The sequence below is a fragment of the Pelmatolapia mariae genome, linkage group LG10_11 (assembly GCF_036321145.2).
Source record: "Pelmatolapia mariae isolate MD_Pm_ZW linkage group LG10_11, Pm_UMD_F_2, whole genome shotgun sequence".
NCBI lineage: Eukaryota > Metazoa > Chordata > Actinopteri > Cichliformes > Cichlidae > Pelmatolapia > Pelmatolapia mariae.
The window spans coordinates 61612282-61627859 of NC_086236.1; the positions used below are offsets into that span (position 1 = coordinate 61612282).

At 38.6% G+C, this 15578-nt stretch overlaps 1 protein-coding gene across 1 annotated transcript; it reads left to right on the top strand.

The window, feature by feature from the left end:
- Positions 1–2820: 2820 nt before the first annotated feature.
- Positions 2821–8542, top strand: trim35-28 (tripartite motif containing 35-28). Its single transcript, XM_063487765.1, has 6 exons — positions 2821–3467; positions 4577–4672; positions 5429–5659; positions 5766–5788; positions 5992–6110; positions 6647–8542. Exons 1-6 carry the CDS (start codon positions 3054–3056, stop codon positions 7219–7221), a joined length of 1458 nt encoding a protein of 485 aa, XP_063343835.1. The 5' UTR covers positions 2821–3053; the 3' UTR covers positions 7222–8542.
- The last annotated feature ends 7036 nt before the right edge of the window (positions 8543–15578 follow it).

The window sequence follows — 15578 nt, forward strand, 5'->3', positions numbered from 1 at the left end:
TTGTTGGTTAAATGAGGACTTTCTGAAGCCTCTTTACAGTTTGTTGTCCAAAACACCAAACCTGCACTGAATTGTTGCTACTGGGAGCTTCACTGTTTTGGTTCCTGTTTAAAATGTTACCAAGATCGTTCAAAAGACACACACACAAACCAAACCACACATTTTCCACATGTTGTCACTGTCCTTCTAAAAGGAATTTTTCAGTTTTGTTTGTTTTTTTGGTTTGATTTACTTTTTGGAACTACTTGTTGTTGCAGAATTCACAGTGTCTCTGAGTTTGGTAACTTTACCGTGCTCAGTGGTTTTCAAGTATTTTGAGGCAAAAACACACTAAAGGTTAAACTGGATTATTCACACCTGCCAAAAAAAAAAAAAAACATATCTTACCCACAGAAGAACCGTGTCATCAGTTCTTCTCTTAACTGTAAGCACTTTTCTTAAAGCAACACCATCATCATCACTTCATCATCAAATTTTCTACATTTCTGGTAACGGTCTCTTTATCGCAAACAGACGAGTAAGTTAAAGGTCTAGTTTAGTTCATTTACTGACAAAGAGAGAAAACACACATTAATAAAAGTCAAAGATGTTTTCACTGAAAAACTCTCCTTGTTATTTTTATTCAAATTTCCTGTGGATAATGCAGGAATATTCATTTCACCATGATGGAAGTGTAGTAAAAAGCAGATATAGTGAAAGCTTTTGTTCAGCTCAAGCCTTTCCTTTGAGAAGCCAAGTTTCTCTCAGAAAGGATGGGTTAGGTTTCCTTTTCAGCTTGCTTGGCACCATGTCAGCCAACTTGTCCCCACAGTGGAGGCATTTGGGCTGAAACTATGGCCAAGCTAAAAACTCTATAGTTAGTAGATTGTCTTGACTGCTTGTGTTTTGCTTTAAGCAAAAAGAAATTCCCCCACCACCACCACCACCCTCGCAGATTTTTGTTTTCCTCATCGACACCAATAAGGGCCTTTTATGCATACTAATGGTAAATGCAGCTGCAGTTAAAGGGAAAGTTTACAAGATGTTGGTGAGATGGTTTGGAGATGATGGCGCACATAAAACAGAAAGGAGGCAGAGCTGGAGTTGACAGCTCCATTTAAGCATTTTGGAGACAAAGTAAGAAAAGCAAGACTGAGATGATTTGAACTTGTGCAGAGGAGGTATAGTGGATATATTGGGAAAATTATCTTAAATATGGAGCTGCCAGGCAGGAGGAAATGAGAAAGACCACAGAGAAGATTCATGGATGTAGCAACCCCTAAGGGGACCAGCTGAAGAAGGAAGGCTTTATGGTCAGTTGCAACAACAATTTATGGTTGACGCCACATTTCAAGGGGCACACCTTTGGGTAACCACTCTTTAACAGTCACCACTCAGAGTACGTCACGCAGTGGTGCTGCAGTGCCATCTGTTGGATACCCTGCTATCATCTCTCAGAACAGTGTTTTGTAAAACAAATCTACTGTATGATTGCATCAGTGTGACTAAAGGATTGATGTTCCAAATAACGCAAAGACTGTTTAAAAAAACAACTAAGATGAACAGAGGAAACCAGATTAAGTGCAAAATCCTGCTCCAGCTCTTTTATAAACTCTAAGCAGCAAACAGGAAAAAGTTTTAGATTCTTCACTGGCAAGTAAAAATAAAGAGAAAATATACAAAAACAATGTGCTTGTGTGCTGCAGTTATGTATCTTCATAGATTATGCTTGCCTGGTTTAAGAATCGGTTAAGTCACCTTAAGTTATTTCTACTGCACAATGACAGCTGCTGTGTTATCTGAGCTTCCAGGGAGACATGTTGATACTCCAGGGTGTACATCAAAATATGAGGCAAAAGTAAAGAAAACACAAAAAGTAATAAAACCATCTCAAATAATATTTATTCATTGTGACAGCCTCAAGTAGCCTAAATGTACAAAAACTGTCATTAATTTGGGAAATGCATAGTGGGCATGCCTTTTTATAAATCTATGCCGTAGTTCATAGGTTTCATTTCTCCTTTCACTGGGGTGAAAACACCTTCTGTTTTATATGGGACTGCAACACATTTTTATCCTTTGCTCTCCCCATACTGAAAAAATGTTCTACATTTTGATTACCTTTAATTTTTGAAAATCAACACCGTAAGGGAAGATGGTTTTCTAACATCTGGCTGCAAAAGCACCAAAACGTTTCACTGTGGGTCTCCTGCAGGCTAAAGTGTTATTTAGTTTCCACACTGCAGCAAAGTGGAAAAATGTTTGTCACTGCAGATTTCAAAGGTTGTGCAGATTTCTTTGGAATAGGCTTTAAAAAAATAACCACAAAGAGAAAGAAAGACAGCCACAAGAATTGCAAACATCCACTGGGTGAAACTTGCTGACGGTGAATGGCACAGGGTTTTCCCCTGTGTTGACACCTATCTGTCAGTGTCATGAGAAAGCTGTCACTCTGAAAGAAATGTGCTAGCAGATGGATGGATGGCACCATCTCTGAAACCTGAACTGAAATAACAGCAAGGAGCTCATATAAATGTTACTGGGACAAAATAGAGAATACATGAAAGTAAAACTATGATTGAAGGAAAAGAAGAAACCTCATGTTCCTTTAAATGCTGGCTGTTTATGGAATTTTTGAATGTCAAATTTAAGAAAAAATAAATTTCTTCACATCCTTTTCAGTACTAGAAGTATGTCCCTCATTTTTCCACACAAACAAACTCTTTTTCCTATATTTAGTTTGTTGGGATCTGCTCATCCTGCTCCCCACCAGATGTTTACTGTTCCCTCCAGGACCACTAGAGGGCAGTGCTTCAAAAAACAGTGAGTAGATCTGCTTCCTGTAGCACAAACACGGAAAAGGAGTTGGGGAGGGAGAAGTTATTGAACTTCGTCAACGCAATGATAGTAAACTTGCGTTATTTTTTGCTTTCTGTTTTAATCTAATCAACATTTCGCCAGTTCTCGCCGTGGCCTAACCCACGGAGGCGGGTGGATACGTGTCTGTCTGCCTTTAACTGTCGATTTTCGGTGTTTTTGGAAGCGAAAGCAAATTGAAGCGGGCCTGTGAAGCCATGTCTGACAGCATGGATGAGGATGAGCCTTTACCTCTCCAGCAGGACCTGACCTGCCCTGTATGCCAGGGCATATTTCGGGACCCGATGCTGCTGCCTTGCACCCACAGCTTCTGTCGGGAGTGTCTGGAGAAGAATTGGGAATACAACAAAAAGTGTCCCGTCTGCAGGGAGGTGTGTGAGGAAGACAAGGCCATCGCCAATCGTGCGCTCAAGAGCGCCTGCGAGACCTTCCTTAAACAGACGAACAAACGACCGAAAACCATTCAGCCCAGTGAGGCAGTCTGCAACCTGCACCTGAAACCCCTGGAGCTGTACTGCGAGAAGGATGAGGAGCCGGTGTGCGTGGAATGCGTCACTCTGCACAGCACCCACAGGCTGTACACACTGAGCGATGGAGCGCCCATGTGCAAGGTAAGAGTTCCCCCAACTAGTTTGTCAGACTATTCTTGAGAAAGAAAATACAGTGTTATGCAATCCTGTTTCCACCAGCAGGAACTGGTTTGTTTGAGATTTCTTAAAAAGCTTCTGCTGACAAACTGCTGAGGTGCAGCTGCTCATTTAGTAATATGTTATGTAAAGGTGTGTAATTAACAGTAAGTTTCCCAAATGTGGTTTAAGGCCAGTGCCAGACTAAAAAAAGAAAAATTGAATGTGGTTTTTAGTCTAATACAGGACTTAGTCATTTCAATATAGTGCCTTCATGGTGGTGACTTCCTCATCATTGGACCTTTTAATTCACCAGCTGTCACACTCTACTACCAGTATTTTATGTTGTAAAGTTGTGCCAAATAATAAATATGTCTTATATGCCAAGATCACCTCACCTTGCTTCACAATGCCATGCTTCTACTCACTATAAAGATGAAAGCTCTTGTTTTCCCCCACAGTGAAAGATGGAGACATAGATCAAGACCAATACAGCTGCCTGGGCAGGGGTGTTTCTGGTTCATCAAGCGTTAAGGCCCTTTCTATCAGCGGTGTAGGCTCTGATATAATGTCATCAGCAGCAACGGTGACAATTTTGGATCTTTGGTAAAAGGAGATAATCAAGAGGTTCATTATATGCCCATAATCTGCCATCAAAGACAGAAAATTGTTCACAGGATTGTTATTGCAGTCTGTGCAAGCACCACAATGAATGCTTGTGAATATCTTTGCCAGCAATAAACATTGTTACCCCTTTTTTGGTAACAGCTCTCTGGTAACTCTTTCAGCCATAACATTTTTTTTAAAGCACAATCTTTTGGGCAGCAGTGGCTCTGGTAGCAGAAGGGTCAATCCCCAGATCTTCCAGTCTGTTGAAGTACCCTTGGGCAAGATACTAATAGATGGATAGAGATAGTAGAAAGAACTTTGAATGCTCATATTAAATCGACAGCACTATATAAGTATATACTATAAATACCAAACCATTTTACAATTTGATGTCTTCTTATCTGTCTAACATATGTATATTTGTGTTGTGCTTGTAACCCTTGTCACTGGCCTAAAACATTTTGTGATAATGATGTTTTTTGCAGAAGGAGCTGAGCGACAGAGTCCACATTTTTGAAAAGAAAGTGGACTCGTACAAGAAAACATCTCGCAATTTCAAAAACGCAGTGAAATATATCAAGGTAGGGTCACTGACATGTCTCACGGTGTTCTTATTACATGTATAGTGATTGAGCTGGTTATTAATAGCAGCAGGACTGGTATTTTGAATTCAGACATCTTCAGTTTCTAAAGCGTGGCTCCCTGGGGCGATCTGTAAAGTACTTTGCCCTCTTATGTTAAACTGATCTGGTGCAGTTTACATTCCAAAGGAAAGATGAGACTATAGAACATGTAGACGGGATATTATGGAGAGAAATATGCCTCAAAAGCATCGCAAATACGTACAATATTATCCACAGGCAAAAACTAAAATACACAGTTGTGTACACTGATTTATGTGTAACTTCTGTGGACTCCAAAATACAGGCTTCAATCCACGCAATAATACAAAGCAATTTGACCACACATGCGCTGTTCTGTTTATTGAGAACAAGAAAATAATTTTTCATTAAAAAAAAAAAAATAATACATTAAAAAAAAGACAAGTACAGAGAGCGAGTCTTTATTTCAGTCTGTGACATGAAACAAAAGTTACACACAAATCACTGTACACAATTGTACGCTTGTGGATCATATCGTTCATATTTGTAACGCTTTAAAGCATATTTCTCTCCATAGGTTATGGGGTATTAATTTCACTGCTGCACGTTAATATTTTTCTGGCACACAGCACAAATGTACAGTACAAATGCAAAACATAAAACACCAGAGGCTGCTCACATCTGATTTCATACTCGATGTTGCATAAACAAACTCTCTGCTCTGTCTTAATACAGTATCAGGCTGAAGAAGCAGAAAAGCAGATCAAAGCAGAGTTTCAGAGGCTTCACGACGTGCTTACCGCAGAAGAAGCGATGCGTCTTAAAGCACTGTCTGATGAGGAGGGGGAGAAGATCGCTGCCATACAGCAACTGATTGAAAGCACAGAAAAGGATGTTGTCGCTATGAAGGAGCTCATTGATACAATTAAGAAGGAGATGGGCAATGAGGATCTACCGCTCCTCCGGGTAAAAAAACAAAAAACGTCTCTTATCACAATGTCGTTTTGTGTCTCACGAGTGCTTTAAATGACTTGAATCAAACTGATTTCGGTCACTTTTTTTTTTGTTTCAGAATTTCCAGAATTTAAAAAGACAGTAAGTCCCTGCAAAACTCCCTCCAATCAGAAATAATCTCTGCAAAAACAGTCTCTGTTATAGATTAAATTCACTACAAAGATGTTTTTAATAAATATTTGCACAATCGTCAAATTATGATTTTCTTTATATAGCTCTCTGCTGTCTTTTGCTAAGTTACAACTGTCTCTCGTTAACTTTACACATTGCCATCTCTTGTCTAGGTCTCACTGGCCTCGTTCAGAGCCTCGCCTTCCCTACGGATCCCTTTTGAACGTGGCCAAACACGTCGGTGGTTTGGGCTTCAACGTATGGAAGAAAATGCAGTCTCATGTGAAATATTGTGAGTACGTTATACGGTGGGATTTTGGAACAGTGGAACTGCCTTTATTGTCCGAAATATACACAAATTTTAGAAGACACACATGCACTAGAGTGTATCTCATAGGCTAAATTTTATTATAAGAATTGTGAATGTAAATAAGCATTACACTTCAGTCATTGCCTGAAAACCAGTGTTGTAGTGGACTGAGGTGTGTATCATGTATTTGGTATCATTTAAAAGTGATCCAGATCCTCCATGAAAACTAAGCTTGAGCTTGAGGATGGCTATGCTACAGTATTTTAGGACAGAAGGCAAAAATAACTAGTCTGTTTATTCATTTCAGACAGAAAGAAATGCTACTGAACCTTGGAATCAGTACATTTTAATACTAGTTAGTCTTTTCCTGCCAGCACTTAATAGTGAATGTTTGTAGTCTTGAGCTCTAGAACAGTGCATGGAGATTGTACGTGACTTTCCTACATTTAGTACATTTAGCATATCTCTTCACAAGAAGTCTGACCCCTATTGTGCCTTTTCTCACCCTGTGTGTGCAGATCCAGTGCTGTTGAACCCGAACACAGCCTCACCTTGGCTGTCTTTGAGTTCAGACCTGGTCAGTGTGAAGGAAAGCTCAGAGCGGCTGACCGTCCCCGATAACCAAGAGCGCTTTGATCCCTGCGTCTTTGTCCTAGGTGCTGAAGGTTACACCTCCGGGAAACACAAATGGGATGTCCTTGTAGGTGACAACCCCAAGTGGATAGTGGGAGTGTGCAGAGAGTCATTGCCGCGTAAAAAGAAGTTTACAGTTGCAACAAACCGTGGTGTGTGGGCCTTAGGACTGAGCAAAGGGGTGTATAATGTAATGACAACTAAGCGTGAAGAGCTGCAGCTTCAGCAGCGACCTGAAAAGATTCGAGTCAAGCTTAATATAGAAAAGGGAGAGGTGTCATTTTGGGATGGAGGGTTAGGGAAGCACCTGGTCACACTTACACACAAGTTTGAAGGTGCGATATTTCCTATTTTTGGTCCCGGCCTCCATAGCTCACCCATGGCTCTGGTTCCAGGAAAAATAGCTATACACATGTCAACAACCCAAGATAAGGTTATTGACGTGAAGATGCAACATTGAAAATCAATGATGAAAAACTTTTAAAAGCAAGAGAAACTCGACAACCCTTTACCAGTCGATCAGGGGTAACAAGAACATCAAATAAAAGTTTAAAAGATTAAATCTGCCAGTAGATGAAACATCAGTTTAAGTATAAAGATGAAAATAATGACACTGACATAATGTTCAAAACGCATGATAAAACACAATGTCAGAAACGCAATTTAGAGTAAAATGCCTAAACTTTAAAACATGCAAACCAGCCTGCAAAAGACAGTCGAGATGAAATATGTTGACGGCGTGCAGAAGACAGAAACCAAGAAGTGATCAAAGGATGACACTTTGTGCCGTAGTGCCTTTGCTGAGGGAAACCGAGTCCACTGATCTTTTGGCACCTTGCTAGTGACCGACCAAAGGAGGAAAAAGTAAACTGAAATTGGGATGTCACAGTATGTTGTATCGAAGATGATCAAAAGGTTCTTGCTGTGTTAATATTACCCATATGATAGTCTCATAAATAATTAACTGTGACTATGACATATGACACCACCAACATAGGTGGTGATATTACAGCTTAATGCGGGCTGCCGTTCAGGCTGCGATTTACAACCACAGTAAGGATGTGGTTATTTATATCAGAGTGATGAAATATCAGCCTGTGGTCCACACACAGACACTCATGCTTTCTGTCCCATTTCTACTCATAGGTGTATTTTGTTGTTTCTTTCTTTCTTTGTTTTCACTATGCATTGCATTGATGGAAGATTTCAGGCCGTATTGATTTGTTTATGAGTTCACAGAGTTGCCTTTACACTGTTTGTTTTGCACAACTGTTTTCTGGCCCTCTGCACCTCCCTACCCTCGTGTTTTGAGCGTAGTTAATGTGGCCAAACAGAAACAAAACACATGATGAAAACAAAGGATTGGACTGATAGCTTTATTTTTTTTTAACCCTTCAATGAAATAAAAGGGATGATGGTGATTAAGTTTGAAACTTCACTGTTATATCTAAAGTCACTTGTTTCTGGGTTTTAGGGGATGTTATTGTAGTTGTTGTTAGCCTTTGATTTATTTTGATTTCTGTGAGGAATCAGAAAAATTACTCAAATATACACTTAAACGTGCTTCAAATGTTTTTGGTGATGCTGATGTTTTGGACTAAAATGCAAAATGAAACTGCTGATTGTTGGGATAGTTAAACTGCTATGCTGGCTATCATTCACTATACTAAGTTCATGCTTAGCAACACTTTGTGATATAAAATATACTACTGCAGTGTGTGTAACCTCAAAACATTAACACTTGTGTGTCGGTCTTCAATTAAAAACAGTTTCAAATTAAATGTGTGTGTTGAGTTCTTTAAAACATTTGCAAACAGTATGGGGAACTTTATTCAGCAGGGAGCAGAGGAGTTCAGCAGTGGTGAAAATAATACTGTAACATGTTATTTTGCAGAAAATCGATAAGTGCTTACAGATACCCAAACAAACAAAAAACAAGAACATAAGAGGGAGAATGAGAATGACAGGGGGACAGATGTAGCAGTGTAGACGCAAGGAGTAGAGGTAGTGACGGGAGATGAGTTTTAATATCTGACATCAACAGTCTGCACAAGAGCAGTGAAGAGAATCCAGGATGGAGATGAGAATCAGGGGTAATTTGTGATGGAAAGGTAAGAGACAGAAAGAGAAGGTTCAGAATAAGGTAGTGAAACCTGTAATGTGTTGCTCTGACAAAAACCACAGGAGGCAGAGCTGAAGATGCCAACATTTACAAGCAACCAGAATGGACAAGATTAGAAATTAATTTTCGAGAGGAACAGCTCAGGCTGAGCAGTTTGGAGATTGAGGTCGACAGGCAAGGTTGAGACAGTCTGGACAAGTGCAAAGGAGGGATCATGGATGTATTGGACTTAGGAGGTTGAATATGAAGCTGTCAGGTAGGAGGAAAAGAAGAAGAGCACATAGAAGATTGATGGATATATAGTGAAGGAGGATATGCAAACGGCTGGTGAGACAGGGATGGGGAAGATGCAAGTAGATGATCCACTTTATCCACAAATAAATGACATAAATAACTAGAAAGTGCATTTTCTGAAGAAACTGCAGTGTGAATGCTTGAATCTGAATGTATGCACTGAAATGAATTAATTGCTGAATTTTAAGTTAAAAATATTGAATGAGATGAAAAATACAGAAATTATAACCTGAAAAACAAAAGTGCTGAACTGCTAAAAGCTGACAATTACAGAGAAGAAGTTGGAAAATAGCTGAAAAGTTTTTAAATAAAAATTTGAAAAACCTAAGAAATAAGAAAAGAAAATTTAGAGTCAAAAAACATCTGAATGAATATCAAAACTTCATATTCTTTGAATAACTGAATGACTAAAATATGATCCCTCCACTTGAATCCATACAGTTTTAAAAGTTTGTGACTATCAGCTTTGAAAGACACGGTGCTGTAAAGAGAACATCGAGGTCTTCGTTTTGAGGGTAAAATGATGGCTGTAGAGCAAACACTGTGGACACAGCAGCAGTTTAAAGAGAAGTGTTTAAGATGAATCTTGGCACAGTGAGAGAGAGAGAGCTGGTTAAGCAGGCAGGTGTGAGCCTGGTTGCTATAGTGAGTGCAGCCAATGGCTCCATACACACGCTCACAGACATGCACCTCACTTTTGCTGCTTAAAATGAACAGAAAAGTCTGGCCGAAACAAATCGCTCCCAAATGAAAAGTACAAGTCCTATTGACAAAATTCTTTCACCGTGAGCGACAGCAAAGTCTAGTCTACCGAATTCTCGGTTTTCATGCCTGTGGAGTTTATTATATGGACGTGGTGACAGTGGTGACACACCATGCTCTTCTGATTTTCAAACGAACCTTCTGAGCCATTTTAACATTACAGTCTATGGAGCAGTTGGAGGGAGGAGGCTGTGCATTGGTGACATTTATGAAAGAACCATAACACCTAGTACAATAGTAAACACATTGGATGAAAGAGGACAGCGATGGCTACGTTTTGAGGGTAAAATCAGACCGGTAGAGCAAACGCTGCAGACACAGCAGCAGTTTTAAAAAAGATTTTAAGATTAATTTTTTTGCTTCTCTCACTGTAGCAGTTGAGCTGTCTCACTCTAGCCCCAACATTCCGTCCCATACACACCCATTATAAACTCTGAAACGGGTGAAAAAACATCATGAAACTTAAACTGGAACTGAAGAAAAAGTATAATAGATATTGAAAAGATAAATACAAGTTGAACTAGAAAGTGCATTTTCTGAAGAAACTGCAGTGTGAATGCTTGAATCTGAATGTGTGCACTGAATTGAATTAATTGCTGAATTTTAAGTTAAAAATGTTGAATGAGATGAAAAATACAGAAATTTGCACCTGAAAACAAAAGTGCTGAAGTGCTAAAAGCTGACAACCACACAGAAGTTGGAAAAGAGCTGAAAATGTTTTAATTTTAAATTAGAAAAACATAAGAAATGAGAAAAGAAAATTTAGAGTCAGAAAACATCTGAATGAATATTAAAAGTTCATATTCTTTGAATAACTGAATGACTAAAATGCGATTCCTCCACATGGATCCACACAGTTTAAAAAGTTTGTATCTATGAGCTTTGAAAGACACGGTGCTGGGAACAGAAGAACGATGGCTACGTTTTGAGGGTAAAATGATATCTGTAGAGGAAACACTGTGGACACAGCAGCAGTTGAAAGAGAAGTGTTTAAGATGAATCTTGGCACAGTGAGAGACAGAGCTCGTTAGGCAGGCAGGTGTGAGCCTGGTTGCTATAGTGACTGCACCCAATGGCTCAGTACACACGCACACAGACATGCACCTCACTTTTGCTGCTTAAAATGAACAGAAAAGTCAGGCCGAAACAAATCGTTCCCAAATGAAAAGTACAAGTCGTATTGACAAAATTCTTTCACCGTGAGCGACGGCAACGTCTAGTCTACCTAATTCTCGGTTTTCATGGCGGTGGAGTTTATTATATGGACGTGGTGACAGTGGAAAGACACCATGCTCTTCTGATTTTCAAACGAACCTTCTGAGCCATTTTAACATTAGAGTCTATGGAAGAGTTGGAGGGATGAGGCTGCACATTGGTGACATTTATGACAGAACCATAACACCTAGTACAATAATAAACACATTGGATGAAAGAGGACAGCGATGGCTACGTTTTGAGGGTAAAATCATACCTGTAGAGCAAACGCCGCAGACACAGCAGCAGTTTTAAAAAAGATTTTAAGATTAATTTTCGACCTGCTTCCACTCTAGCAGTTGAGCTGTCTCACTCTGGGGGCAACATTCCGTCCCATACACACCCATTATAAACTCTGAAACGGCTGAAAAAACATCATGAAACTTAAACTGGAACTGAAGAAAAAGTATAAAAGATATTGAAAAGATAAATACAAGTTGAATAGTTGAATGTCTTGTCTTCGTTTTAAAGTTTGAATGGTGGCTCTATGTCAACGTATGTAGAAGTAGTAGGAGTTTAAAAATGAGTGAGTTGAATGAGGATTTGAAGGGTCTCCCCATTGAAATACATGGGAAATTTTTGTTGAAAAAAGTTGAATAAAATTAAAAATATAAATGTTAAAAATGAGAAAAATAGAAGCAGTCATGTCCAAAAGAAGAGGAATCTAACGGTGTTTGAATGGTTTTTCTAAGTTGAACGGTTTTGAAGTAGTAGGACTACAAAAAACGTACGGAATAGATAATAATAATAAAATAGAACTAGAAAGTGCATTTTCTGAAGAAACTGCAGTGTGAATGCTTGAATCTGAATGTATGCACTGAAATGAATTAATTGCTGAATTTTAAGTTAAAAATATTGAATGAGATGAAAAATACAGAAATTATAACCTGAAAACAAAAGTGCTGAACTGCTAAAAGCTGACAATTACAGAGAAGAAGTTGGAAAATAGCTGAAAAGTTTTTAAATAAAAATTAGAAAAACCTAAGAAATAAGAAAAGAAAATTTAGAGTCAAAAAACATCTGAATGAATATCAAAACTTCATATTCTTTGAATAACTGAATGACTAAAATGTGATCCCTCCACTTGAATCCATACAGTTTTAAAAGTTTGTGACTATCAGCTTTGAAAGACACGGTGCTGGAAAGAGAACATCGAGGTCTTCGTTTTGAGGGTAAAATGATGGCTGTAGAGCAAACACTGTGGACACAGCAGCAGTTTAAAGAGAAGTGTTTAAGATGAATCTTGGCACAGTGAGAGAGAGAGAGCTGGTTAGGCAGGCAGGTGTGAGCCTGGTTGCTATAGTGACTGCAGCCAATGGCTCCATACACACACACAGACATGCACCTCACTTTTGCTGCTTAAAATGAACAGAAAAGTCTGGCCGAAACAAATCGCTCCCAAATGAAAAGTACACGTCCTATTGACAAATTTCTTTCACCGTGAGCGGCAGCAATGTCTAGTCTACCGAATTATCGGTTTTCATGCCTGTGGAGCTTATTATATGGATGTGGTGACAGTGTAAAGACAGCCTGCACTTCTGATTTTCAAACAAACTTTCTGAGCCACTTTAACATTGGAGTCTATGGAGGAGTTGGAGGGAGCAGGCTGTGCATTGGTGACATTTATGAAAGAACCATAACACCTAGTACAATAATAAACACATTGGGTGAAAGAGGACAACGATGGCTACGTTTTGAGGGTAAAATCATACCTGTAGACCAAACGCTGCGGACACAGCAGCAGTTTTAATAAAATATTTTAAGATTAATTCCCCCCCTGCTCTCACTCTACCAGTTGAGCTGTCTCACTCTAGCGGCAACATTCCGTCCCATACACACCCATTATAAACTCTGAAATGGGTGAAAAAACATCATGAAACTTAAACTGGAACTATAGAAAAAGTATAATAGATATTGAAAAGATAAATACAAGTTGAATAGTTGAATGTCTTGGCTTCGTTTTAAAGTTTGAATGGTGGCTCTACGTCAATGTATGTGGAAGTAGTTAGAGTTCAAAGAGGAGTGATTTGAAGGCGAATTTGAAGGGTCTCCCCATTGAAATACATGGGAAATTTTTGTTGGAAAAAGTTGAATAAAATTAAAAATATAAATGTTAAAAATGAGAAAAGTAGAAGCAGTCATGTCCAAAAGAAGAGGAATCTAACGGTGTTTGAATGGTTTTTCTAAGTTGAACGGTTTTGAAGGAGTTAGATGCCAAAAAACGTACGGAATATGAAATAATAATAATAAAGACTAGAAAGTGCATTTTCTGAAGAAACTGCAGTGTGAATGCTTGAATCTGAATGTATGCACTGAAATGAATTAATTGCTGAATGTTAAGTTAAAAATGTTGAATGAGATGAAAAATACAAGTATTTTAAACTGAAAACAAAAAAGCTGAACTGCTAAAAGCTAAAGGTTACACAGAAGAAGTTGGAAAAAAGCTGAAAATGTTTTAAATGTAAATTAGAAAAACCTAAGAAATGAGAAAGAAAATTCAAAGTCAGAAAACATCTGAATGAATATTAAAACTTCATGTTCTTTGAATCACTGAATGACTAAAATGTGATCCCTCCGCTTGGATCCACACAGTTTAAAAAATTTAAATGTCTGAGCTTTGAAAGACACGCTGCTGGAAAGAGAACAACGATGGTGACATTTTGAGGGTAAAACTGATGGCTGTAGAGCAAACACTGTGGACACAGCAGCAGTTGAAAGTGTTTAAGATGAATCTTGGCACAGTGAGAGAGAGAGCTCGTTAAGCAGGCAGGTGTGAGCCTGGTTGCTATAGTGACTGCACCCAATGGCTCAGTACACACACACAGACATGCACCTCACTTTTGCTGCTTAAAATGAACAGAAAAGTCAGGCCGAAACAAATCATTCCCAAATGAAAAGTACAAGTCCTATTGACAAAATTCTTTCACCGTGAGCGGCAGCAATGTCTAGTCTACCTAATTCTCGGTTTTCATGCATGTGGAGTTTATTATATGGACGTGGTGACAGTGGAAAGACACCATGCTCTTCTGATTTTCAAACGAACCTTCTGAGCCATTTTAACATTGGAGTCTATGGAGCAGTTGGAGGGAGTAGGCTGCGCATTGGTGACATTTATGAAAGAACCATAACACCTATTACAATAGTAAACACATTGAATGAAAGAGGACAGCGATGGCTACATTTTGAGGGTAAAATGATGGCTGTAGAGCGAATGCTGCGGACACAGCAGCAGTTTTAAAAAAGATTTTAAGATTAATTTTCGACCTGCTTCCACTCTGGCAGTTGAGCTGTCTCACTCTAGCGGCAACATTCCGTCCCATACACACCCATTATAAACTCTGAAACGGGTGAAAAAACAGCATGAAACTTAAACTGGAACTGAAGAAAAAGTATAAAAGATATTGAAAAGATAAATACAAGTTGAATAGTTGAATGTCTTGTCTTCGTTTTAAAGTTTGAATGGTGGCTCTATGTCAACGTATGTGCAAGTAGTAAGAGTTTAAAAATGAATAAGTTGAAGGAGAATTTGAAGGGTCTCCCCATTGAAATACATGGGAAATTTTTGTTGGAAAAAGTTGAATAAAATTAAAAATATAAATGTTAAAAATGAGAAAAGTAGAAGCAGTCATGTCCAAAAGAAGAGGAATCTAACGGTGTTTGAATGGTTTTTCTAAGTTGAACGGTTTTGAAGGAGTTAGATGCCAAAAAACGTACGGAATATGAAATAATAATAATAAAGATTACAACAACAATACTGTGAATGCTTTTACAAGCATTCACACTAATTAGAAGAACAATACTGTGAATGCTTTTACAAGCATTCACACTAACTAGAAAGTGCATTTTCTGAAGAAACTGCAGTGTGAATGCTTGAATCTGAATGTGTGCACTGAATTGAATTAATTGCTGAATTTTAAGTTAAAAATGTTGAATGAGATGAAAAATACAGAAATTTGCACCTGAAAACAAAAGTGCTGAAGTGCTAAAAGCTGACAACCACACAGAAGTTGGAAAAGAGCTGAAAATGTTTTAATTTTAAATTAGAAAAACATAAGAAATGAGAAAAGAAAATTTAGAGTCAGAAAACATCTGAATGAATATTAAAAGTTCATATTCTTTGAATAACTGAATGACTAAAATGCGATTCCTCCACATGGATCCACACAGTTTAAAAAGTTTGTATCTATGAGCTTTGAAAGACACGGTGCTGGGAACAGAAGAACGATGGCTACGTTTTGAGGGTAAAATGATATCTGTAGAGGAAACACTGTGGACACAGCAGCAGTTGAAAGAGAAGTGTTTAAGATGAATCTTGGCACAGTGAGAGACAGAGCTCGTTAGGCAGGCAGGTGTGAGCCTGGTTGCTATAGTGACTGCACCCAATG

Bases quoted from the DNA above. Each gene is read 5' to 3' on its own strand.
- trim35-28 (XM_063487765.1), top strand. From the start codon at position 3,054: ATGTCTGACAGCATGGATGAGGATGAGCCTTTACCTCTCCAGCAGGAC. The intron at 4,673-5,428 runs GTAGGGTCACTG...GTCTTAATACAG, and splicing joins ACGCAGTGAAATATATCAAG to TATCAGGCTGAAGAAGCAGA. The intron at 5,660-5,765 runs GTAAAAAAACAA...TTTTTGTTTCAG, and splicing joins AGGATCTACCGCTCCTCCGG to AATTTCCAGAATTTAAAAAG.